At 42.6% G+C, this 27,562-nt stretch overlaps 1 protein-coding gene across 2 annotated transcripts in view; it reads left to right on the top strand.

The window, feature by feature from the left end:
• The window catches only part of SH3BGRL2 (SH3 domain binding glutamate rich protein like 2), a 65,432-nt gene that overhangs the window by 18,939 nt on the left and 18,931 nt on the right, over nucleotides 1-27,562 (top strand). Inside the window, exon 2 of one of the 2 annotated variants that reach the window (XM_021092127.2) lies at nucleotides 19,252-19,437. In XM_021092127.2, coding sequence (XP_020947786.1) covers nucleotides 19,252-19,437 — 186 coding nt within the window. Of the gene's footprint in view, nucleotides 1-19,236; nucleotides 19,438-27,562 lie in introns of both variants that reach the window. The other variant, XM_021092122.2, reaches the window with a different exon arrangement.

Here is a 27,562-nt window from a genome sequence, read left to right as displayed (position 1 = left end):
TCAAATCATGACCTACTTTTGCAGCATTTTCTCTCACTATTCTTGGGACTATTGTATACACACACCAGGCTTTTGCTTCTTTGCACTACTGTATACATACATACATGAGGCTTTTTTTTTAACCCCTGCCTTCTTGCCTTTTCTCATGCCATTTTCTTTGCCTTGCCTGTGCTGATCCTGCATTGGGACTAGTCAGAGTCCCCTCCCTTCTTTGAAGCTCATGCTAATAGCATTTCCCAATGAAGCCATCCTCCCACACACCCCCTTTGCTCTCCAAACCTGGAGGACAGCTTCCACAGCTTTCCAGGGCACAGCCCTTACAATGCTCTCCTGAGGCCTCGATGCATCTCACCTTGGCTATAATTATTTTGTACTCAGCTGGTTTGAACTCCCAAGTTCTAAACTCCTTAAGGTCGGGGATGGTTCTGATCATCTTTTTATTCTCCCCCCACCCCCAAGTTTCCTTTTAGAGAATTTGGCATAATGCATTTCCTGAACACATGGAAAAGAAATATTGCTTCTCTAGGAGTTCCTGTTGTGGCTCAGTGGTTAACGAATCTGATTGGGAACGATGAGGTTTCGGGTTTGATCTCTGGCCTTGCTCAGTGGGTTGAGGATCTGGTGTTGCTGTGAGCTGTGGTGTAGTTTGCAGACGAGGCTTGGACCCGCATTGCTGTGGCTCTGGTGTAGGCCGGTAGCTGCAGCTCCAATTCAACCCCTAGCCAGGGAAGCTCCATATGCCACAGGAGCGGCCCAAGAAAAATGGCAAAAAGACCAAAAAAAAAAAAAAAAAGAAAAGAAAGAAATATTGCTTCTCTAGCTTCCACATCAAAAATAAAAGCTAATAAAGAGTTGGTGACCGTGCCAGGGCGGGACTGGAGTGGAGTAGATGGAAGTCTGATTGGAAAATATAAAGGCTTCAAGGGACATGATGTATTTCACTGCTTTTTAAATAAGTGGTACGAAGAATTGACATTATCAGAGGTGAGTTTGTTATGGTCTTAGTTCTCTTATCAGATAACAGAATTCTAGAACTTTCATTTGGGAAGAAGCAGCGAGATTTGTGGGGCAGGGGGCTGCCCTCAGAACATCACACAGATGACTGTGAATGAAATAGGCCCCACGTAGGGGATCACCCAGGGAGGCTCTGAAAGCAGAAGTGGAGAATTCTAGAAGCACAGCTTCGGGCTCTCTTGGGCCTAAGATGAAACAACAGGCTCTGAGAATGTCAGCTACTACATCAAAGGACAAAAATGGGTCCTAAGGATGATTCTTAGTCTAGAGCAGATGAAATCAGGGTTGGCATATTTTGGTTTGATGTACCCTACTGAACAATGCAGGGAACACATGTGCATTTTAGAAAAATTTCAAAATAAAAATAGCTTAAAATAAGATAATAATAAGTTCCTGTTGGAGTCCCCGTCATGGCTCAGTGGTTAACGAATCCGACTAGGAACCATGAGGTTGCAGGTTCGGTCCCTGCCTTTGCTCAGTGGGTTAACGATCCAGCGTTGCCGTGAGCTGTGGTGTAGGTTGCAGATGCGGCTCGGATCCTGTAGTGTAGGCCTCAGCTGCAGTTCCAGTTCAACCCCTGGCCTGGGAACTTTCATATACCAGAGGTGCGGCCATCAGAAAGAAAAGAAAGTGAGGTAATAATAAATTGGTGCTTAAAGGGCCAAGTTTCAGTTATATGGAAAACCTCAAACTCCAATCCCAGGAGAAAGTAACCTCCTTTCTCTTAACTCTATCCCCATGCGGCAACTCCTCTTTGGCCTTCCTTTTCCCTGTCTCTCCCTTCTGTACTATACCTGTAGACTTTTTCCTCCTCATCCTAGGTGCTGTTTACTTTATAGTCCTTCTTTCCATATTTCTGATGCTAAGCTTCTGTTTCTTGCTTACACCTCAGCTGTAGCATTATAGCCCTTCCCATGTACCTTCTCCACTGAGCACCTGCCTTTGGGCTGCTCTAGCCCTGCGTGCACTTGCGTGTTACCTCCTTTGTCCTATGGAAATTACTTGTGGACAAGCCCTGTCTCCAACCCTGACCCCCAACAACTGTGCACAGCCTCAAATTGGACCTTGCTTTGTCACCTCTGTCCCCCTAGTTCCTAGGGCAGTGTCTACAGCATTGCAGGACCTCCCCAAGGTCTTGTAAAACCTGTTGAGTGACTCATGGCTCCTTGACCTTTCGGAGACTCAGGTTTTTCTAGGTCCTGCCTCTCTCTCTGCTCTCTGTCCCAGTTCTCTGTTCCTTTCTCCATGGCGTCTTTGGAGTCGAGATGGAATGCAGAAACTACATGGTGATAGAGGGAGAGGAATTTGAGGTGGAGACACCAGAATTTGGAGGCACTCTTCAAGACAGGCGTTATCTTATCTGGGCTGCAGGAATATTGGGTCTTCTGTTGAAAGGCTGGGTGCTTTCGGAGATTCCAGCAAACTTTCTATGCTCCTAGTGGCGCTTGTGCAGAACCTAAGCAGAATCAGGTGTCCAGTGGAGTGGAGTTAGGTAGTTGGGATTCTCAGCAGACAGGGTGCACCAGCCTAGCTCAGTAGCCCAGGGAGGGAGGAGAAAGTGATGGGGCGGGTCTATGGGATGCAAGCGAGAAGGTGCAGGCTTTCTCTCAAGCATCAGTGTGCACCTGCTATGGAAATATGCACTTATCATATGATCCCCCATAAAATGTCAGAATAATCTGCTGTCCCCATAATTATTTGTCAAAGGTAAACAGGTGTAGTTTCCGGATCATCTCTGAGTCTTTTCATACAAGCGATGATGGGCTGATGTAGAAGTGGGAAGAACAGATTTCAAACACACTGTTGCAGTGCCAAACTCCTGGCTGCAGATAAAGGCATGGCCTTTGGCTGCAGTCCTGTCATTCTCGGTGTGGAAAATACCATCCTCAGCAGGATTTCCTCATTACTGCAGAGGATTTTGACTATGATAGCAAGTTTTGCTGGAGCAGCTTTTTCTACACACTATCCCCTAATTAACAGGAAGCGTGTTTATGAAGTTATGCATAATTTTCATAGATAGTCTTGCAAGATAGTGGCATTCCAGGTTCGTATTTTATACTTGGGTGACTTTTCCCTTTGAAAAAGTAAACACATCATCTTGATGGGGAATGTAAAAACAATAACATCAAACCACCCACATTTCTCATTCCAGGTTTTTGCTAGCGATTTTTTTATGGCTTCACATTGCTAAGTAATACAAGTTATTTGGCTTTTTTTTTTTTTTTTCCAAAATGCAGAGTAAAAATATTTTATTGCCTGAGTTGATGGAGGAACTAGTTAGAGCTATTTACATTTAGCAGGTGGGAATGGAGACAGATCAGCTCACAGGTAGGTAACTAGCAGCTCCTGGAAGGCTCCCTGCTGAGTCCAGGGTGGGGGCAGATGTGAGGCACACAGTCTTCATCTTCCAGAGGATTTTGGAGTTAGATTGGGGAAAAAGGCACAGACACACACAACTGTTAAAAGCAGTACCAGGCCGTATGTCACTAAACTCTAGGTGGATGGTGACTGTGGGTATAACGGCAGTTTGAGGAGGAGGCGATCTGGGAGGACAATGGTTGGTGGAAGTCAGGGTTTCTCAGCATCCACACTGTTGACGTTTGGGGTGGGGGATGTCCTGTATATCATAGGATGTTTAGCAGCTTCCCTGGCCTCTGCCCACTAGCTGCCAGTTGTGACAACCAATGTGACAACCAAAAATGCCTGCAGACATCAGCAAATGTTTCCTCGGGGGAGCGAAACTGCCTCAACTGAGAAACACTGGGTTAGGGTAGTTGAACACAGTGTGGGTTTGGGGCTGAACTTGGAAAAATAAATAGAACTTGGATAGGAAGTGGAGACTGTATGGAGATGATTTAATTGACAGGAGTCATTATATAATGACTCAGCCAATTTTGGAGTTCCCGCTGTGGCACAGTGGGTTAAGAATCCAATTGCAGCAGCTTGGGTTATTGAGGAGGTGTGTATTCGCTCCCCAGCCTGGTGCAGTGGGTTAAAGGATCCAGCGTTGCTGCAGCTGTGGCTGAGATTCAGTCCCTGGCCCAGGAACTTCCATATGCCTTGGGTGTGGCCATTTAAAAAAAAAAAAAAAAAAAAAAAGATCCAGTCAAATTCTTTGCCTTTTTTTTCTTTTTAGAGCCACATAGGTGGCATATGGAGGTTGCCAGGCTAGGGGTCAAATCCGAGCTACAGCTGCCAGCCTACACCACACCCATAGCAACTCAGGATCCGAGTCACATCTTCGACCTGTCACCTGCATTGCAGCTTACGGCAACACTGGATTTGATCCTTAACCCACTGATAGAGGCCAGGGATCAGACCCGCATCTGCGTGGGTACTAGTTGGATTCATTTCTGCTGTGCCATGACAGGAACTCCTCTTTTCCTTTCTTTTTTTTATGTTTTCTTTTATCGATTGAGGTATAGTTAATTTACAGTGTCATGTTAGTTTCAAGTGTACAGCAAAGTGATTCATTTATGTCTGTCTATCTGTCTATCAAGATTCTTTTCCTTTATAGATTACTGTAAGATATTGAGTATAATTCCCTGTGCTATACAGTAGGTCCTTGTTGTTCATCTATTTTATATATAGTAGTGTGTATATGTTAATCCCAAACTCCTAATTTATTTTCCACCCTCATGACCCAGTCACTTTCTCCATCAGTCAGTTTTGGAGCAGGCTGAAAGTGTGATCTGTGGAGTACAGTTGTGGATAAAGATTTAGAAACTTCTCTGGCAAGTTTACAGAATAATTTTATGGTTTTTTTTGTATGTAATAATGAAAACTTGAGGCTTCTATTTTGTGTGTCTTTGTCATTTCATTTTTCTAGAAATTCATTTTCTGAAAGTATCAGAATATTAAAACATTGGGACATTAAAGTATGGGAACATTAGAACAGCAAGAACACCACCAAAGTGGTCCTTTACCACTGAGGCTTTGAGGAGCAATGAGGCTGTGGGCAAAGTGGACTTAGGATGCACAGTGAGAGAATAGGATGGGCTCGCTGTGGCCCGCATGGACCATAAAGGTGGGCTGATGACTGAGCTCTCACAGAGTGCCTGCCACATCTTTGGGCTGGTACTCAGTATTTGCAGGATGAATGAACTAATGCCCACACAGCAGAATGGACTTTGGAGTAGGGAGGGGGATCCAACGGATGTTTTTGAGATGGAAATAACATTAGGAGGGCATGTTTATCATTTGGCCTGAATCTGGGTTTCCTTTTCATCCATCCCATTATTTCCACTTAGAAACCTTTTCTAAGTACTTGGCTTGGGCCATGATTTTAAAGTGATAATTGCCCATTAGGAGCTTCCATTTGTTCATTTCAGACCTTGTGTTTAGATGATGTGTGTTCCTCCCCCTTGTGATTTGTAAACATTTTAATATCTTTGGCAGAAAGATACTTTTGTGATTATTCTGCAGTGCTTAAAACTTTCCCTTAAAGAAATAAAAGTAGCATGCATTTTGGTTCATTTGCATCTTCTGTGAGTGGAACAGGATTTTGTTTGGCCTTGGCACTTTTTTGTTTTTAGCCCAGGGCCAAGGATGGAACCCATACCACAGCAGTGATAACACCAGATCTTTAACTTGCTGATTGCCACTGTTTTTATAGTGGCATTGGTGGGTCTCTGCCTCTTTGCTCATAATTTAAATTCCTGTTTGGATCCCTGGATGTCCTTGGTGTGGGATTGTGGAGGCAGATAGCTTAGCTTGTGACCTTGGGCTTTTGCTCATGTCTTACCTGGAAGCTTTGAAGGACTGAAATTTGCTGAAATTCCACCTATCACTTACTTTTAAATTACCCCTTTTTTTTGACCTCATGTGGCATGTGGAAGTTCTTGGGCCAGGGATCAAATCTAAACCACAGCTGTGACCTCTGCTACGACTGTGGCAAAGCTGGATCCTAAACCCACTGCGCTGGGCCAGGGATTGAACCCTCACCACCACAGAGACAATGCTGGATCCTTAATCCGCTGTGCTACAGCGGAATTTCCAATTACCTACCCCTCTTTTCTTTGTTTGAATATATTGAGCAAACTTATTTTATATTCTGTGTCTGATCACTTCAACATCTGAAGTGTTTGTGTGGCTTTTTCTTCCCTTCTGTTTTTGTAACTCTGACTCATGATGTTGTGTGTTTCCAGAATGTTTAATTTTTGAACATTAACTGCTTCCTTGCTAATATCTTGAAACTAGTTGCTTGAAGTAGTTTAACGGAGTATAAGGCTTTGTATTTTCACTTGGGATGATATTCTGGGACAAGAGTTCTTGATCTCCCAGCTCCTAAACTTAAATCATTGGCAGAGGCAGAGAAACACATATTAGGTTGCTTGTTAGGAGATATGGATTCTAGTCCTGATTACTGGGTTAGTTACCTAGCTCACCTCTCTGTCAAAAGAGCAGTGACAAGTCACTGAACAGTTGAAAGACAAATGGCTCTATTTCAGGATTGTGGTCTGTTGTTGACAGTTTCACATCCATTGTTTCAGCAACTTCATTATTTGCTGAGGCTGTGTACAAAGTACTTTAAAATCAAAGAGGAATTCCAGTCGTGGCTCAGTGGTAACAAACCTCACTGGTACCCATGGGGACTGGGCTTTGATCCCTGGCTTTGCTCAGTGTGTTAAGGATTCGGCGTTACCATAAGCTGTGGTGTAGGTTGCAGATGCAGCTTGGATCTGGCATTGATGTGACTGTGATGTAGGCTGGTGGCTACAGCTCTGATTTGCCCCCTAGTCTGGGACCCTCCATATGCCACAAGTGCAGGCCTAAAAAGACCCCCAAAAAAGAGGTATAGCATACGTTCCCTGTCTTGCAGAACTGAAAATTACTGGACAGGACCCAGTAGCTCTTAGACACCAAGTGAGGAAGTAAGTGGAGGCTATTCTGGACTGGGGAGGTACAGGGTGAGAGGTGGGCTCTAGGTTGATCTTTGTAGGAGGAAGACCTAAATGTTGAGAAGTCAGGAAGGCATTCGAGGCAGGGGAGGCAAGTGTTAGTCACTGTGGTGAGGAGATAAGTGTAGGGAAGGGGAGATGGGAGATGACCTGGAGAGGCTGGGACCTCAAGTGCCAGTACCGCACCCCCTCGAGGTACCTACCCTGCCCCCTCCCCCTCACTCAGCCCTCGACAACCACTAGTCTGCTTCCTGTCTGTAGATGAGTCTACACTCTGGACATTTTAAGTAAATGGAATTATACATTATATGGCCCTTTCTGACCACTTTCTTTCACTTGAGCATAAATAACATTTTCGAGGTTGATCCCTATTGTGGCCTGTATCTGTACCTCATTCATTGGCACGGCCATGTAATACTCCATTGGATGGATGTGAAATGCAAATTCTTAAGCCCCAGCCAAGAATTGGCTCAGGTTCTTGAGCCCCACCCCAGTCTTACCGAATCAGAAACTTTGGGAATCAGCTTCCTCCTTTCCACAAGCAAGTAGGGAAACCACTGCAACAGGATCAGGCGGAGAGGGACTGTGAGCTGCAAAAGTGGGCTTGAGGGCCTGGGCATGGATTTCTACCTTCGCCTTAGGGATGATGGGAAGTTCCTGGAAGGTTTTTAAGCAGAGGTGTGAAACTATTAGGTTTGTGCTTATTTAAAAAGGTCACTTTAGTTTTTGAGGAAAACAGTTTTTGAGGAAAAACAGTTTTTGAGGAAATCTGGCTAGAAGAAGATATAGGAAGATAGAGGTAGATGAGAGGGGATGGCTTGGCATGGGCTCATGTCAGTGAAATGGAGAAGCATGGGTGAGTTCAAGAAAAACTTTGAAAGCAGGAACTTGATGATTAATGATTTAGGGATTCATTGTGTCATCAGGGAGAGTCAGAGATGGAATCAAGGTTTTTAGGTTGGGCAGGAGAATCGGTACCACCGCTAGATCTTCTGAATTTTCTGTTTTTCTAAGATGTGGGTAAATCCTAATTACCTGATTCCCACCACATTTTCTTTTCTTTCCTTTCCTTTCCTTTCCTTTCCTTCCCTTCCCTTCCCTTCCCTTCCCTTCCCTTCCCTTCCCTTTCCCTTTCCCTTTCCCTTTCCCTTTCCCTTTCCCTTTCCTTTCCTTTTCTTCTATTCCCACACCCAAAGCATATGGAAATTCCCAGGGCAGGGATGTAATCTGAGGCGCAGCTGCAACCAATGCCATGGGTACAGTAAGGCCAGATCCTTAACTCACTGAGCGACGCCAGGGATCAAACTTGCATCCTCATGGATTTTAGTCAGACTCGTTTCTGCTGAGCCACAACGGAAATTCCCCATCTTAATAACTTCTTGGTCTTAATCTGTAATTGCAGAAGAGGGGTGACTAAGTGTGACTCCAAATAAATGGCTATTTACGTTGATGTTGGCTGTCAGCTTTAAAAAATTGATGTTGATCATCAGTTTAAAAATAGACAAGGATGGACTTTTAGTTCTAGAGGACAGTGTGGGGATGTTTGTTAATTTCTCTTTGCTTGTCTGAAATCTATTCGACGTTCTATTTTTTTTTTAACTTTATTTTATTGAAGTGTAGTTGAATTACAAAGTTGTGTTACTTTATTCTGTACAGCAGTGATTCAGTTGTACATATATTTTCTTTTTCATATTCTTTCCCATCACTTTTTTTTTTTTTTTTTTTTTTTTTTTTTTTTGCTTTTCAGGGCTGTACCCGCGGCATATGGAAGTTCACAGGCTAAGGGTTGAATCAGAGCTACAGCTGCCTGCCTACACCACAGCCACAGCAATGCAGGATCCTAGCCGCATCTGCCACCTACACCACAGCTTATGGTGATGCCGGATCCTTAACCCACTGAGCGAGGCCAGGGATCAAATCTGCATCCTCATGGATACTGGTCAGGCTCATTACCCCTGAGCCACAACGGGAACTTTCTGAAACAGTTTTCTTTTTTTATAAAAGAAAAATATCTCTAGAACACACTTAAATTTCCAATGGTTGGATAATGTTCTAAATACTAGAGTAAGTACTTAATACAATTAATGCATGCAATGATGTTATAAAAACAAAATATTTTTAAAACAACCGAAACATCCTACCCCAAATATGTATGTTATTAGGGATACCATGTAAAGTCTGTTTCTAAATGTTGAGTTCTTGGAAGGTAATATGAAAACTAATTACTTCAGGGTGATATTATGGTTTTTTTTTTTTTAATTGAAAAGATGACTTAACATTATAAACATGGAAGAAAGCCAGTGCAAGTTAGTGAAGAAAACAAGATACAAAATGATTTCTGGTTAAAAAAGAAAATATGTTAAAAGTATTTATTCAAGCTCAATAATGTTTATTTGTTCAATACACACAAATTGAGTGCCTTGTAACTACCAGGGACTATGGTCTTGTTACAGAGACAAAAAAGCACAGTCTTTTCCATCATTACAATTGTGTTGCTTGGAGGTCCGTCATGGCTTAGCAGTTAACGAATCCCACTAGGATCCATGAGGATAATGGTTTGATCCCTGGCCTCGTTCAGTGAGTTAAGGATCCAACATTGTCGTGAGCTGTGGTGTAGGTCGCAGATGCAGCTTGGATCCTGAGTTGCTGTGGCTGTGGTGTATGCCGGCAGCTACAGCTCCGATTTGCCCCCTAGTCTGGGAACTTCCTATGCTGTGGGTGCAGCCCTGAAAAGACAATCAATCAATCAATAAACAAACAATTGTATTACTTTAATTTATAGCACATATAGTCATTCTTTAAAAAATGGCCCTGTATTTCTTGATTCCCCTTTCTGACACTCTAATTCCCTAAAACTCAAGTTTCAATCTCTCGCAGGATGGCCTTTCTCATTGTTATCTTTGGCTTAGTAACCTGGTATTTGCTTTCTAGGAAGGTAGAGTGAAATAGACACCAGAGACACAATACTTTATGTGTAACCTCATGTTTATTTTATTTTATTATTACTCAATTAATTTATTATATTTGTAGTTGTACAATGATCATCACAATCCAATTTTATAGGATTTCCATTCCACAACCCCAGCACATCCCCCGCACCCCCCAAACTGTTTGGAGACCATAAGTTTTTCAAAGTCTGTGAGTCAGTATCTGTTCTGCAAAGAAGCTCATTCTGTCCTTTTTTCAGATTCCACATGTCAGTGAAAGCATTTGATGTTGGTGTCTCATTGTCTGACTGGCTTCACTCAGCATGATAATTTCTAGGCCCATCCATGTTGCTAAAAATGCTGGTATTTCATTCCTTTTAATGGCTGCATAATATTCCATTGTGTATGTGTACCGCATCTGGGAGTGCTGGGATGCAGGTTTGATTCCCCAGCCCTGGTGTGGTGGGTTAGGGATTCAGTGTTGCCACAGCTGCTGCTTGTTTCTGAAACCTGGCCCTGGAACTCCATGTGCCATAGGGCAGCCGAGGGAAAACAAACAAACAAACAAACTTCCTCTTCCCCTCCATCCCTTACACCAGGTTTCCAGGCAAGAAGGAAGGGAAGGGGTACAGGACCTGGGACCCATAATCCCTTGGCTTCAGCAGGAGGTCAGAGCCTTGTGCAGCAGTTCCACCCAGCTGACTTCAGCCCCCAGCTTAGCAGCTAAATCTGGGTCATGTAGCTGCCCAGCTGAGGGGTGCCTGGGATGCTGGGCTTTCATCTTTCAGTCTTCAGGGAGGGGTAGTGAATAGCTTTTGGAGTAATTAATCTAGAAGCATACTCTATGAGAAATAATACCTAGTTTATGATAAATAATGCCCAGTGAGTCTAGCAGTGTATATTAGTTAAAGAATTTGCCATGAAATGATAGATCTCTAGGTACCCTACTTTCAATCACTGGAAAGTTCCTGCAGTCTTTGACCAGGAAAAGAGTCCTTTGCTCCCTTTTGAGTTGGATCCCCTCCTCCTCCTAGTCTGGTGTGCCTCTCCTCTTTGGTGGATCAAGTTATAAGCATCTATCCTTTCTGTTCTCTTGCTTCTGCCTGCTTTTGACTTGTTCCACAGGAGAGACATAAAAGGCCCTCATCAGTCTTACATCTGCCTCAAGTCAGAAGAAAGAAAACTTGTGTAATTGAAGGGTGAAAGTAGGTGAAATGAAGAACTGTTGCATCAACTACCTAAAGCTTTGCAGGTTCTCAGAAGCTACTTGATATTTTTTGCAGAAGCCACATCTAGGGCAAAGGAAGAATTAATATGCTTGAATGAATGAAGCAGTAAAGCAATGCTTATTCTTTTAATCTCTTTTCTTACTTAATCCTCCCAATAAACCTATAAAAAAAGGTACTGGGTCCATTCCACAGTTTTGGAAATTAAGGCCAAATGAGAAGCTTAGTAATTTCTCCAAGGCTACTCAACTGATAAGGCCAGGATTAAAACCAGGACAGTCTCACTCTAAAGTACATCCCTTTTTTGGTTCGTTCCAGTTTTTTTTGTTTTTTTGTTTTTTTGGTTTTTTTTTTTTTTTGCTTTTTAGGGCCACACCTGCAGCATATGGAAGTTCCCAGGTTAGGGATCGAATTGGAGCTATAGCTGCCGGCCTATGCCACAGTCACAGCAACACAGGATCCAAGCCGCATCTTCGACCAACACTACAGCTTAGCACAACGTGGGATCCTTAACCCACTGAGCAAAGCCAGGGATCGAACCGGCAACCTCATAGTTCCTAGTCAGATTCATTTCCACTGTGCCACGATGGGAACTCCTGTTCCAATTTTTCTTCTCTTCCATCTGTGCTTCTTCTTTAAGCTTGCTTTCCCACAGTTGCTCATGTTAAATCTCAGTTAAAGAAAAACAAGTCCTGTCTTATTCAAGTTGATGATGTCTTTATTTACTAGCAACTCCCCAAGTCCCAGAATGCAGCATCAGCTGTGTTCACCCCTGAATTCAAACATGACCATCAGGTCTGGAAGCATCTGGAAGAAATCTGACAGTCTTCTTAATTGCATAAGTTAACTGGCAGCCTTCTGGGAAAGAACTGATTCTACCAGGGGAGAGAGTGGAGGAGGATACAGTCTTACTTACGTCTAAGTCTGTGCCTCGGAATAGGGGGTAAGTGAAAGTCAAGTGCGGTGTAGTTTATTTAGCCTGGCCTCTGATCCACTTCCCCAGGGATTCCTGAGTCAGGAGGTGGCCACTGAAAACTACTGGCATTGTCACTAGGATTTCCACAGATCACTGAGTGTTGGTGCCGCATCAGCAGACTCATCAGTACCAGCCCAAACAGCTCATCACCCACACTCCCCTGGGGGTGGGTCCCCAGGATTTGGGTGCAGCAGTGGAGTCCTCAGCAAATCTGGGTCCAGCAGGAGTTTGGAGTTGAAAGGGTAAAGGTCTATTGTCTTCATCTGTTCAGGGTCCCATAAGAAAATACCATGGGCAGGTGGGGATTATCAACAACAGAAACTTTTCACAGTTCTGGAGGCTGGAAGTCCAAGATCAGGGAGCCAGCAGGAATGGGTTCTGGGGATACCTCAATTCCGGGTTGCAGCCTGCAGTCTTTTTGCTCTGTCCTCACATGGTGGATGGAGGCAGGAATGTTCCTGGTCCTCTTATATAAGAACACATCACCTTCATCACTTAATTCCCTCCCATGAACCTCACCTTCAAATGCCATCACCTCGGGGGTTGGGTTTCAACATAGGATTTGGTGGTGATACAGAAGGGGCCAAGAAGGCTGCTTCCAAGCACGTGGGAGGAACTTGATTGAGAGCTCCTAGAAATAATTTGGGGGAAGGGGTTGAGGGCACTAGAATTCTGCGGTAGCAACTGGAAGCAGAGTCAAGGAAATACCAACATATTTGCTTCATGTTCAGTTGCCACAATTTGCAAATATATCAACATTCTTATAAAAATGTTTGGGTAAAACAAAATGCTATGTTGTGTGCTTGGCAGTTTTTGAAGTTAACTGACAGCAGCATTTATTTAAACATATAATCATTGTGGCTCAGTGATTAAGAACCCAACTAGTATCCATAAAGATGCGGGTTTGATCCCTGGCCTTGCTCAGTGGGTTAAGGATCCGGCATTGCCACAAGATGTGGCATAGGTTGCAGATGCAGCTCAGGTCCTGAGTTGCAATGGCTGTGGCATAGGCCTCAGCTGTAGCTCTGATTTGACCCCTGGCGAGGGATCTTCCATATGCTGCAGATGCAGCCCTAAAAATAAAAATAAAATAAATAAATAGGCTTATTGCCAAACAGTAAAAAAATAAAACATCCAATCGCATACAACTTCTTTCTTTAGTATCATGTCAACCTTAGAAACCTTTTTTAGGCTCAGGGTCCAGAGATTCTTTGGAATGATTTTATGCAGTTCCTCGTATCTGAGACATACTGCTTGTATGCAGTTACTCATATCTGAGACATACTGCTTTTGAAAATCATACAGCTTTAGCATCCACTGCGAAGTATTGCTGTTTGATCCACATTCCTGTTTGGCTAAACTTCAGCTACTGAATTAAATCATCCTGAATTAAATTTTTCCTGAATTAAATTGTCAATTCAGTTTGATCTCTTGACCATCACCTGGAAATCTTTGATGTTTGGCCCTGGAGTGATCATTCTTTAATCATCAACTCAGTTAATATTTGCTGAGGGCCTCCTGTGTGCCAGACCCTGTACTTCCAGAACTGACAGTGGACAGAAAGGTGAGCATAAAAGCAAGTAAACAGATGAGTAAATACAATTGTAATAGATAATTAATACAACTGAGGTGTTTTGAGAGGGTTTTCCCAGGAGGTATCTCATCCTCATGGTAAGAGAAGCAGCCTTAGAGCGACACTGGTCCTTCTACTTGGGAAAATCTTAGTTGTTCATTAACAGCCATTTATTGAGTGTCTGGTCTGTTCCAGATGCCAGTTCTCAACCCCAGGACACAGTAGTGAACAGATGAGCAGATAGAACCCTCTGCCCACATGGAATTTGTATTCTGATAGGAGAAGGTGGCCAAATGCTTAAAACAACCAGAATGTCAGATGCCAAGGGCTGCAGTGAAAACAAAAGCATTAAAGGGGAGGAGGGAGTTCTGGGGGTGCTGGTAGAAATGTAAAATCACCTGGTCTGGGAAGACCTCACTGAGAGAGTCAGCTTTGAGCCAGAAATGAAAGACCTGAGATCTAGCACAGAGTTGGCAAACTTTGTCTGAAAAGGTCAGCTGGTAAGTACTTTAGGCTTTGGGAACCATACAAGGCTAAAGTACTTACAAAGGCTCAACAGTGCGATTCCAGAGGGAAGGCAGCAGTGAGGGATATGTAAGTGAACCGATGGGGTTGTCTTCCAACCCAGCTATATTTATGGGCATTGAAATTTGTATCTCATTGAATTTTTGGTTATTGAACTGTGTGTATATTTTGGAGATTCATCCCTTTTTGGTCGCATTGTTTGCAGATATTTTCTCCCAGTCTGTAGGTTCTCTTTTCATGTTGTTTATGGTTTCCTTCGCTGTGCAAAAGCTTTTAAGTTGAATTAGGTTCTGTGTGTTTATTTTTGTTTTTATTTCCATTCCTCTAGGAGACTGATCCATGAAGATACTGCTGTGATTGATGTCAAAGAGTGTTCTGCCTGTCTTTTACTCCAGTTAATATTTAGGTCTTTAATCTCTTTCAAATTTATTTTTGTGTGTGGTGTTAGAGAATGTCCTCATTTCATTCTTTTCCCATGTAGCTGTCCAGTTTTCTCAGCACCACTTATTAAAGAAACTGTCTTTTCTCCATTGTATATTCTTGCCTCCTTTGTGGTTTATTAATTGATCATAGGTGCGTGGGTCTCACAGAAGTTTTACATGTCATGAAATGTTATTATTATTTTGATTTTTTTTCAACCATTTAAAAAGATAAAGACCAGAGTTCCCATTGTGGCTCAGCGGTAATGAACCCAACTAGTATCTAAGAGGATGCGGGTTCAGTCCCTGGCCTTGCTCAGTGGGTTAAGGATCTGGTGTTGCTGTGAGCTGTGGTGTAGGTCGCAGATGCAGCTGAGATCCTGTGTTGCTGTGGCTGTAGTATAGGCTGTCAGCTGCAGCTCTGATTCAACCCCCAGCCTGGGAACTTCCATATGTCGCAGATATGGCCCTGAAAAAAGGGAAAAGAAAAAAAAGATGAGATCTGTTTTTGGCTGTGGGCCGTACAGAAATAGTTAGCAGGCTCGAATTGGCCTGTGGGCCTCCCTGTGATCTAGCTGGAGAAGTTTAACAGTGTCTGTTCCCTTTAATTGCTTTGAATGATATGTCATGGTGTATGTTTGAATGATAAGGTAAAAGGCAACTTGCATGAGTTCTTAGATATCTTCCTGTGTTAGGTCCAATAACTTTATTGTTGCTTTACAAGGAAAAGAATAAAAATTCCTCTGTTTATCTGGTGACAAATAGTCATTTCACTTACATGAAATTTATGACTTCCAGCTTTTATTTCTCAGCTCTGCTGTGCAGTAATAGCTTTTATTTTCAATCCATCATACTACAATATTGCTGAAGGCATTTTATGGAGCAATTAAGAGTTTTACCAAGTAGCACTGCGTTTAGAGGCAAACTGTAGAAAATTTGACAAAGAGTGCCTTAACTAGGACTTTATTTGTTTAATACAGAGAGGTTTAGCATGGGCTACACAAGACTAGTACCGAAGCTTAAAGTGTCATTCTCCTGTCATTCTGCTCTATCACCCTTAGCCTATGGTGTTTGTTTTCACATTTGCCAAATGGTTTCTGCACCTTCAGGCACCATGTGCATACTTTTTCTGGGAGAAGGGGGAAGAAAAACCAGGTGCAAAATGGACTTGGTCTTTTCATTCATGAAGTGGAGCCTTCCCAGCGAGCAGCCACTGTCTGTCTCATTGGCCAGCACTGTGTTTTGGGATCACCCCTATAGCTGCAGAGGAGTTTGAGACAACGGGGTTTTTGTAGCTGAGTACATTGCTTTCTTTTTTCTTTTTCTTTTTTTTAAAGTTTTACTGAAGTATAGGTGACTTAAAACACTGTGATCATTTCTGCTATACAGTAGAGTGATTCAGTTCTACGAAGACACATACATCCATTCGTCTTCACATTTTTTTCCCTGCACGGATTATCGCAGCGCATTGGATAGAGTTTCCTGTGCTATACAGCAGGTCCCTGTTCATTGCTTTCTGAAACAAAACTAGGCTTCTGTTACCAAAAAAGAAAGGGAGATTGGCTGCTGGGTAAATAACTGTCATTATCTGTTATGGCTTCTTCTTCTTCTTCTTCTTCTTGTCTTTTTTAGGGCCACACCTGAGGCATATAGAGATTTGCAGGCTAGGGGTCCAATCAGAGCTACACCGAGGCCACAGCAATGCGGGATCTGAGCCGTGTCTGCAACCTCTACTACAACTCGCGGCAATTCTGGATCCTTAACCCACTGAGCAAGGCCAGGGATCAAACCTGCATTCTCATGGATGCTAGTTGGGCTTGTTAACCGCTGAGCCGCAAAAGGAACTCCTGCTATGGCTTCTAAGTGTGTTTGAAGGAAAAAAAACCCTGCCAAAAAACTTGTTCAACATACTGTCCCCTCCTCAACAAGGGCACATTGACGTGGGTGAAGGCAGCAGCCTTTGGCCCACAATTTCCTCCTCTTTCACCTGCTCCCCAAATTTCTTCTGGTGTTCATTGTAAGATACATTTTGTTCAGGATGGTTGAGACGGAGGAGAAAACAGCTCTTTGTGTCAGGGAAGTGACGGTTTATGTTATTGTTATCTGAACTCTGGGTTTATGCCAGCCTGTGAAGTGCCCTTGACGCCTCCCATTGCCACAGGGGAGGCTTTCCATTACCTGGGGCCCTGCTTCTCCCAAGTCCTGCCAGTTTCTGCCCTCTTCACCTGGTAGACCTCAGGGGGAAAGAAAAAAAAGAAAAAAACAACTGGTGGCATGACTCATCTTCCTTCCTGATGATGCTAAGGTCACAAACAACCACTTGGAGCTTCCTTCCCTGGGTTAATTATCTTCTCTTTGTTTATTTGGGTGATTGCTCTAGCACTGTTTTTTTCCTTTTAATCATTTGGCTTTCCTTCTTCTTCTTCTTTTTTTTTTTTTTTTTTTTCTTGCTTTTTAGGGCCCCACCTGCAGCATCTGGAAGTTCCCAGGCTAGGGGTTGAATTGGAGCTACAGCTGCTGGCCAACGCCAGAGCCACAGCAACGCCAGATCCGGGCCGCATCTGTGACCTACACCACAGTTCATGGCAAAACCGGATCCTTAACCCACTGAGCAAGGCCAGGGATCGAACCTGCAACCTCATGGTTCCTAGTCAGATTCGTTAACCACTGAGTCACGACGGGAACTCCAGAAGCTGTATGTGTCTTGATTTATCCTCATACTGAGTATGGGTGAGCTTTTATGTATGCACATTTGGGGGTAATGATGAAGGTTGTACATCTGTACATTATATAAGGAAAACCAAGGTTTGACCATGAACGTTTTCTTGTTGATCACACCATGCACAATTGAAATGTGCTGGCTTTGTAGCGCTCCAAATAGAGGCATTAAATCCAGACCCTTTCCCCTGTTTAAATTTTGGCAGTGGTTGTGTGGGTAGTAGGACTGTGGGTAACTTCTTGTTGGTTTATTTTACACAGGGCAGTGGGGAACCATTAAAGAAGGATTTCAGGACCATGATTGTCTTGACAAGAACGCACACTAGGATTTTGATCAAAATAGGTGAACACTTATAAACTCTATCTGGTTGGGTTGTAAGGGAAAATTAAGTAGGATGGATGATGCTTTTTTGCATGCTCACTTTCCAAAAGAATATGACTATATTCTGCAGTCGGATGAATGAGGGGAAAAAGTCACCTTTTTCAGCCATGAGAAACGGCCTAACTCAAGAAATTGGGGTACTGTCATTTTCAACTTGGATTTACAACCATACAGTAATTCTGTCATTTTATAATATCATTGAGCATACAGTGTTCTCTTTTGCCAGCTTTTTATTTCTGTCCATACTAACTATGCCATCTTGCTAGTCACTCACCGACTTGAACCCAGTGCTCAGAGCCTCTGTGCTCAGGATGAGTAACATGTCCACCCCAGAGACATGGATCACTGAGGCTTTTGGGGAGCTGGATGAAGGCAAATCAGTATGTGAAAGTTTGTTCTTCAGCGTTTTATTTTCTGAGACGAAAAGTCTTTCTAGCTGCCCGGCCACCCCAAAAGGATTCTTTTCTTTGGCCATCATCACATTTACTTCACCACTTAAGTTTTTGTCTATTTCTTTTGCTTTTTTAGAGCTGCACTTGAGGCATATGGAGGTTCCCAGGCTAAGGGCCCAATCGTAACTACAGCTGCCGGCCTACACCACAGACACAGCAACATCAGATTCAAGCCGTGTCTGTGACCTACACCACAGCTCACAGCAATGCCAGATCCTTAACCCACTGAGGGAGGCCAGGGATCGAACCCACATCCTCATGGCTATTAGTCGGGTTCGTTTCTGTGGTGCCACATGACGGGAGCTCCTTAAGTTTGTTTTTTATGCGAGTTCCCAGAATCCTTTAGAAAAAGCTCGCTTGCTTTCTCTCGTTTTACATGCTGTGTTTACAATATTGATTATTGTCGCTCTCAACTCGGTTGGTTAATACAGGACCTTAAATTAACAGGATTGGTGACATTTTGAAAACCTGCAGACATGTTTGCAGCTCTTCAAGAGCACACCTGACCCCTAGTGACTGAAAAAGGAAACATGAAAGATCAGAGGCACAGGAAGGGTTAAGAAATAGAGTTCAAAGTAAGACGATGCTTGTTGTTTACTCCCACCTTACCAGTGGAGAACATTTTTCTCTTGTGAAACTGATGAAAGGATGCTTTCATGACAGTGGCGACGGCTGTGGAATATCTGAGAGAGGCTGCTGAGGGGAATAAAAATGTGGCCGCTCCCAGGAATCAGTGAAGTGTTGACATCTCAGAGGGGCTACACCTGGTCTTCAAACGGTTCGGGGCAGAGGGGGGCTTTCATGACTGTAAATGTCGACTCCTGGGGGTTAAGAGTGGGGAGGAGGTATGGACCCTAAGAACTAAGTGAATTTTCACTTCAGACCTGGCCTGCCCCTCCCCAGACAGTCTGAGTTGTGCCCCAGAATTCTGTGAAGAAATCAGAGTGGCAAAATTTGCTCAGATGTTTGCTGAGTAACCAAGGAGGAGCGGGCAGTGCATGGCCTCAGCAAAAATCACCTTTTTTTTTTTTGGATCAGTGACCTCCATCCATGAGAAATCTGATCCTATTCCAATTGGAAATACTTCCATGTGGTTTCAGAGGAGCATTTCTCCTTATTTGTAGGTCTTCTCTCTGCAGATAAAGAAGAAGCAGCAGGATGTGGTGAGATTTCTGGAAGCCAACAAGATAGAGTTTGAGGAAGTCGACATCACAATGTCAGAAGAACAGAGGCAGTGGATGTACAAAAACATCCCTCCGGAAAAGAAGCCTGCTCAGGGCAACCCTCTGCCCCCACAGATATTTAATGGTGACCGATACTGCGGAGTAAGTAGCTCCTTTGTTACCAAGTTATTCCTTTGCCTGATTCAACACACAGCATCACCTAGAGTGCAGTCGGGTGTTTTCAATGCAGACTGTGACCTCTGCACCAAGTAACTAATATCAAAGGGTAGAGTGGAGGGCGTGTCTGAGTCCAAGGTCACAAACCCTGTGAATGTGAGTACAGGTGGGCCTGTCTTTCTCTTTGCTTTGGCAAAGGGGGTGGGAAGGGAAGCTCAGTACCTGCATGTTAACTGGGATCAAGATTTTAACGATATATTTTGATTAATACATTTTGGGGGGCAGAGTAGAAAGGGTCAGTATTCTTTTTTTTTTTTTTTTTTTTTTTTTTTTGCCGCACCCTTGGCATATGGAAATTCCTGGACCACAGCTGCAACCTACACCACATCTGCAGCAATGCCAGATCCTTTAACCCTCTGCACAGGGCCAGTGATGAAACCCATGCCTCAACAGTCACCCAAGCTGCTGTGGTCAGGCTCTTAACCCACTGCACCACAGCAGGAACTCCAGGGGTCATTATTCTTAAATCTTTATGTCCCTCTAGTGTAAAAAACTACTGATAGCTGATTATAGACGAGTTTCATTTTTTTTGTGATCACGAGCCAGAGGGTCAGTGTGAAGAACTAAAATACTTTAGGTGCCTTCCTGGTATGTGTAGCATTGAGAAGATGAAGGCAGTTCTGTGTGTTATCTCTTTTCCTTCTCACTCCTTAGGTTAAGGGGAAAAAATAGAGAAACATCTCTTTAATGAATAGTTAGGATTTGCTTTTTTATATTAAATTTTTATTGAAATATAGTTGATTTACAATGTTTTATCTTCAAGTGTACAGCAAAGTGTGTGTGTGTATTATCCATTTCCCTTTCGTCCTACTAAGAGATTCTTTAACTTACCCCTGAATTCTTTCATTGCATTTTTTTATGTCATTCCTCTCCCCTCCTTTCTCCTTTCTGATTTTTTAAAAAATAATGTTGTACTTTTATGAGATGAATGCAAGATCATAACTCAGTGGAGTTATTAAATACGATTTCTTTGAAGTTTTCTTCTCTTACCTGTATTGTCTCTGTTTCCACTTATTACCTGTTTTTCACTTTATTTTGGTCCTTTCTCTCAAGTGTGGTGGACTTTCCTCAGATGTCTGGTGATCCTCCTCTTTTGTTTATTTAAGAAGTGAGGCACTAAAAAGCTGATTAGAAGTTGTGTGTGTGCCTATGTGCCGTTAGGCTTGTTTCTCACCAGGCTTTTCTGTAGGATGACTGGGTAGCCTATTAGCATTCTCATTGCAAATACTCATAATAGTATTTGCAGGTCTTTTTTCAGATAATGGTTTCATTTTTCCAGAGAATGGCCTTCTGTTTTCTTGCTTTGGGAATATCAGCCTGGCTCCTAGAGTTCTGGACCCGTAGAGGGAGAGAGCTAGAAGGTCCCACTCTAGGCCATGCACATTTTGACTTCGTATCCCTGTTTTCACCCCCACTCTATTCAGTGCTGGTGTTTATAAGCTTGTGTTGCTTCCCAGAAGCCATGTCTGTTAATAGTCTGTCTCCTCTGGGAAGAGTGAGGCACCCTGGCACTCAAACTGCTGCCCCTATAGACTTTCAGACAGTCTCCCTGTCTCCTGCCCTTGCCCATTCAACCCATCTTCGCATGAGCAGATGTTCCCAATCCCTGATTTTGGGGGGGCCCTGCAGCTTGTTTCTTGATGACGCTGACTGCATAGATTTGACCATCCTCTACCCTCAGCTTTCCTCTCCATTTTTCTATCCACCTCCTGCATATATGGTTCAGGGCTATCAATATCTCCTAGGTTCATTTTAAAAAATGGAGTTTTTTCTGTCTTTTTCTTTATTGGCCACCACAAGGCATATGGAGTTCCCAAGCTAGGGATCAGATCCAAGCTGAAGTTGCAACCTAAGCCGCAGCAGCGGCAACACCAGACCCTTAACCCACTGTGCCGGGCCAGGGTTCAAACCTCCATCTCATTGCTCCTAAGATGCCAAACTCCCTTTTTTTTTTCTTTAATATATAATTCTTATTGTTTTATGGATCTCTCAAGAGGAAGGGGTTTGAAACATCTTTGCTCTATCTCCATAAATGAGAATTCTTCAGAGCTCTTTGAGGAGAGGAATGTATTTGATGAATAAAAGAATGTAATGTGAAGTTACTGCCTTCTCTTTAATTTCACCTCTTTATGACGCTCAATCTCTGTGTATCTTTGTCCTACAGAGTATATGGAAATTTTTTCAGATGGACTGTCTCCTGAGAGCTATCTGCAGGCTTACATATTGATTAAAGTGGCAGATAACTGGCATCTTCCCTGCTGGCGCAGTGTCAGTCCCGTGCTGGGGGTGACGGCAGAGCTAGTGTCTGCATTCTGTCTTCATAGTCTTTTCTGGCAGGAGTTGTGAAGACAGTGTCTGCTCTTATCAAGGTCATATAAATTTGACTTTGACAAAAGCAAAAGCAATTAGAGGGCAACTAACCATGGCCTCCTTCATCCCACCTACTGCTGTGTGCCTTGCTTTACCTGGTGATGGTTTATGAGTGGTCTTATCTGCTTGGATAACCGGTAGAAACCTGCCATACTGCAAGTGACAGGATGCAGTTAGGCATGAAGATTCTCCTGTTTCCTGAAACTGGCTGGAAACTTATTACTTTATTTTAAACTGGATGACCTAGGTATGTGAGACTTACACAGCTGCTAAGCCACTTACTAACCAGTGTGGATAATTGACTTCTCCCCCAAAGCATTTGAATTTCTTGCTTATTGGGAGGAATTTCCCCACCAGTTGGAAGTTCCCTGGCAGTCCAGTGAGTTCTTCCCACCTCAGATTTGAACATTCAGAGAACAATGCAGAAACATAGTGTGAGTGTGCCAGGGTGATGGGCCAGCCATAGCCTGCTAACTAGACATCATAAGGCTGGTGTTGTCCAAGTGGGGCTGATCCTGAGATGTGTTCTTGGCTTCCCAGATACAGAAATTCCTCCTGTTTTCTCAACTGGTCCTCTAGCCTTCATGTTAATTCTGAAAGCTCCCCCCAGTACCTTCATACATTTTCCACCCCTTTAAGTTGTCCATTTCAGTCATTTGTCGGCAAGAACCCTTAATGGTGCAAACTGGTTGTTCTTGCTGTTTCCCTGGAATGTCCTACCATGAGCAAGTCTTCTCCGGAAATGGGGTCCTAAAGGTGAACAGCCCAATGCCTTGGCTTATCTCATGGGTTTTTGAGTCTGATTTGGATTTTAGAAAGCTCAGATCCTCATGTTCAAGGTTTCATCCCTGTTCTTTCTGTGGAACTGGCATGTGTGGAAGGCACCAGAAATGAAAACACATACATCTACACAAGAGGAAAATATTTACTCCCATTTCTTTTATCCCTCCCCATTCAAAAAAAAAAGATTTGGATCTCTTTCTTTTTATTTTTTAATTAAAACTTTTTTCTTGTGGTAAAAATATGTATCATACAATTTACTATCTTAATTGCTTTTGAGTGTACAGTTGAGAGATGTTAATGTATGTTCACATTACTGTGAAACAGGCCCCCAAAACTCTTTCATCCTGTAGAACTGAAACTCTGTATTCATTAAACAACTCTGACTTAGCCTCTCCCCCAGCCCCTGATAACCTTCATTCTCTACCTTCTATGTCTGTGAATTTACCTACTTGAGATGCCTCATAGAAGGAAGTCATACAGTATTTGTCCTTTGTGACTAGCTTACTTCTCTTAGCATCATGTTCTCAAGTTTCATCCATGTTGTATGTTGGTCCATTAAGGCTGTAGTAACAAAACACCAAGACTAGGTAGCTTACAAATAGCTATTCCTCAGGGTTCTGGAGGCTGGGAGTTCAAGATCAGGCTTATACTAGGGCTGGGTTCTGGTGAGGCCATCTTCCGGGTTGCAGGTGGCCCACTTCCTTTAGTGTCCTCACAGGGTGGAAAGCGTAGGGGAGCTTTCTCAGATCGCTTTCCTAAGAGGCATTAATCTTGCCCATCAGGGTTCTGCTGTCATAACCTAGTCCCCTCCCCTTTGGGCATCAGCACTTCAGTGAATGAATTTTGGGGGATACAAACATTCAGCCTATATAGCATTGAAGCATGTGACAAGACTTTCTTTGTATGTATATATCATATTTTGGTTTTCCACTCATCCATTAATGGGCACTGGTTGCTTCTGTCTCTTGGCTTTTATGACTAGTGCACCTATGAATATGGTTTTACAAATGTCTCTTCAAGATCCCATTTTTAATTATTTGGGATATATACATAAAAGTTGGATGGCTGCATCATATAGTGGTTCTATTTTTAATTTTTTTTTTTTTGGCCACACCTGCGGCATGCAAAAGCTCCTGGGGCAGAGATCGAACCCATGCTACAGTAGTGACAATGCTGGATCCTTAACCTGCTGCACCACCAGGGAACTCCTATTTTTAATTTTCTGAGGTGCTGCCATACTGTTTTCCATAGTGGTTGTGCCATTTTACTTCCTCCATAGTGCACAAGAGTTTTCCACATCCTTACTAACACTTGTTATTTTCTGTTTTTTTTGGTTTTGAGAGTAGCCATACTAATGAATATGAGGTGAAAATGGGTAGAGTGGTTTTGACTTGTATTTCTTTGATGATTACTGATGTTGAGCACTCTTGTTTGTATATTTGTTGCTTGCTGTCCATTTGTACATTATGTTTGGAAAAATGTCTATTCAAGTCCTTTGCCCAGGTTTTTTTTTTTTTTTTGCCATTTCTTGGGCCGCTCCTGCGGCATATGGAGGTTCCCAGGCTAGGGGTCGAATCGGAGCTGTACCCACTGGCCTACGCCAGAGCCACAGCAACACGGGATCCGAGCCGCATCTGCAGCCTACACCATACCACAGCTCATGGCAACGCTGGATTGTTAACCCACTGAGCAAGGGCAGGGATGGAACCCGCAACCTCATGGTTCTTAGTCGGATTCGTTAACCACTGTGCCACGACGGGAACTCCCAAGTCCTTTGCCCAGTTTTTAATTAGGTTACTTGATTTTTTTGTTGTTGAGTTGTAAGAGTTCTTTCTATATTCTGAATATTTACCTCATATCAGGTAAGTAATTTGCTAGTATTTTTCCCCGAATCTTAGGTTGTCTTTCTCTTGATTGCATCTTTCGATAAACAAAAGTTTTTAAGTTTGAGGTAGTCCTATATGTCTGTTTTTGTTCTTATTGCCTGTGCTTTTGGAGTCATATCAGCCAATAGTGTCATGAAACTTTTCCCCTATGTTTTCTTCCGGGAATTTTAAAGTTTTAGGTTTTTTGTCGAGGTCTTTAGCTCATTTTTAGTTAATTTCTGTATATGGTATAAGTTGAGTTCAACCTCATTCTTTAGCATGTGGAGATCTAGTTTTCCTAGCACCATTTGTTGACTAGACTGTACATTCCCATTCAGTGGTCTTGGCTCCTTTGTTCAAGATCATTAAACAATGTTCATGAGGGTTTATTTATTTATTTTTTTTGGACTCAATTCTGTTACATTTGTCTATACGTCTGTCTTCATGCTGGTACCACATTATTTTGATTACTCTAAATTTGTGATATGTTTTAAAATTAGGAAGTATGATTTCTTTTACCTTGTCCTTCTTCAAACTTGTTTTGGTTGTATGAGGTCCCTTGAGATTATATATGAATTTTAGAAATTTTTTTTCTATTTCTGCAAAATATACCATTAAGATTTTGATAGGGAATATGTTGGATCTTTAGGTTGCTTTGACTAGCACTGATGTGTTAACAATATTAAGTCTTCTTGTCTATGAACGTGGGATGTCATTTCATTTTTTGTGTCTCTGTTCATTTCTTTCAACAATTTGGTAGTTTTAGTGTTCAAGTCATTTACCTCCTTGTTTAGGCTTATTCCTAAATTTTGGAGGGAAGGAGTTGGTACTATTATAAATAGAATTATTTTCCTAATTGTCTTTTCCTCTTTTCCAGTTGTTCATTATTAGTGTATAGAGACACAGATGATTTATATATGTGTATGTATTTGTCCTGCAACTTTACTGAATTAATTTATTAATTCTTTCATTTTATACCAAAAACTGGTAGTTAGAAATGGGAAAGCAGGAGTTCCCGTCATGGCTCAGAAGGTTAAGAACCAGACTAGTATCCGTGAGGATGTAGATTTGATCTCTGGCCTCTCTCAGTGGGTTAAGGACCTGGTGTTGCCGTGAACTGTGGTGTAGGTCGCAGACGTGGCTTGGATCCTGAGTGGCTGTGGCTATGGTACTGTGGTGTAGGCTGGCAGCCATAACTCTGGTTCAACCCCTAGCCTGGGGGCCTCCTTATGCTGCAGGTGGAGCCTGGAAGTAGACGAGAGCCATGCTAATCTTCAGGAGGCACAGAAAGACTAAATGACCAGCAGTGGTTTTTTGTGGAGTCTCCTCTCCTTTTCTTTCTGAAGTATGAAAGGAAACAGGGAGATGTGTTAGCATTTTCTAACCATCGTTCGAGGTGAAGAAGCACACCACAAGAATACCTAAATGTACGTAGTTATGTTGTTCCCAAGTACAGTGTTTAAGGCTTTTGAGAAGACTACCTTAGGATAATATATTTTCATTGTGTTTGGGGATCTTTTTTGAAGCTAAACAACCCCCTTAATTATTAGTTTTATAAATCCCTGCCTCATATAATTTTATTTTAAAAAGATTACACACACACACATACAGGCACATACACATGCACAAAGGCACACATGCAGACAGTCATCTCTTATCATCTGCAGAGGACTGGTCCCAGGATTCTCCAAGGATACCAAAATCCACAAAAGATCATACTCCACATACTGTTTTGTTTTTGTTTTGTTTTCTTTATTATTTATTTATTTTTTTTTTTGATGCACCCAATGCAGCTTCCTGGTCCAGAGATTGAACCCAAGCCACAGCAGTGACCTGAGCTGCTGCAGTGACAACACCAGATCCTTGATGCACTGTGCTGCAAGGGAAGTGCTGTGTATACTTTGTCCAGCACTGCTTTGTTCTCCAACAAAACTGGCTTCCATGTCATTGTAAACAAAATTTTTAGAGGTTGCATATTATTTCCTTGGGTGGATTATTATAATTAACTTAATTATTCCCCCACTGTGGGCTCTTTAGTTTGTTCCCAGCCACTTAAAACAATAGTTTGTAACTGGCAAGGTGAATAGTGAATGTCATTTTATTCTGAAAAGTGCATTCTCATTTTAGGCTATTTCACTCTTCTTCCTTTTTTTAAAGCCCTCTATCAAACAACAAAATATTTGGGGATATATTGTTATCGAGATATGAAAGGTTATTTTCAATGGCCCCAGAATCTGGGTTCAAGCTTCGGAAAGAGCTACTTAGGGAAATAAAAACTAGTAAATGTTAAAACAAAGTGATTACTATATGTGTTGCTGGTAAAACCAGAATTGAGTTTCTCAGGGCCTCAGGGTACCTGAAGTCATAGAGTAGAGACTGCATGTCTACCTGAGCAGTCATTGGACTTGAAGATTTTGAGCACCTTGCAAAGTGTACAAAACAAACGCAGATATGTATTTGGGGCAGTATACCCAGTTTCCATGAACTTTTAGGTTAAACAAGGCTTCAAGGAAATTTAACATTTACCTCAAAATATGTCTTCTAATGGATAAAGAAGATACAGTGTATCTGGTATGTGTGTGTGTATATATATATATATATATGCACGTATGTATACACACACACACACAGACAGAAATATTACTCAGCCTTAAAAAAGAATGAAGTAGGAGTTCCTGTCATGGCTCAGTGGTTAACGAATCTGACTAGGAACCCTGAAGTTGTGGGTTCGGTCCCCGGCCTTGCTCAGTGGGTTCAGGATCCAGTGTTGCCGTGAGCTGTGGCATAGGTCACAGATGTGGCTCAGATCCTGCGTTGCTGTGCGTCTGGCGTAGGCCGACGGCTATAGCTCCAATTTGACCCCTAGCCTGGGAACCTCCATATGCCATGGGGGCAGCCCTAGAAAAGGCAAAAAAAAAAAAAAAAAAAAAAAAAGAAGAAGTAATGCCATTTGCAGCAACATGGATGGATCTAGAGGTATCATACTAAATGAAGTAAGTTAAAAAAAGACAGATACCACGTGATAACACTTA

Source organism: Sus scrofa, chromosome 1, assembly GCF_054392235.1.
Source record: "Sus scrofa isolate SSC_HxYL_T2T_F1_AM1 chromosome 1, Sscrofa_HxYL_maternal_Yorkshire_Landrace_v2.0, whole genome shotgun sequence".
In the NCBI taxonomy this organism is placed as follows: domain Eukaryota; kingdom Metazoa; phylum Chordata; class Mammalia; order Artiodactyla; family Suidae; genus Sus; species Sus scrofa.
This window is presented reverse-complemented; position numbering and strand designations above follow the sequence as displayed.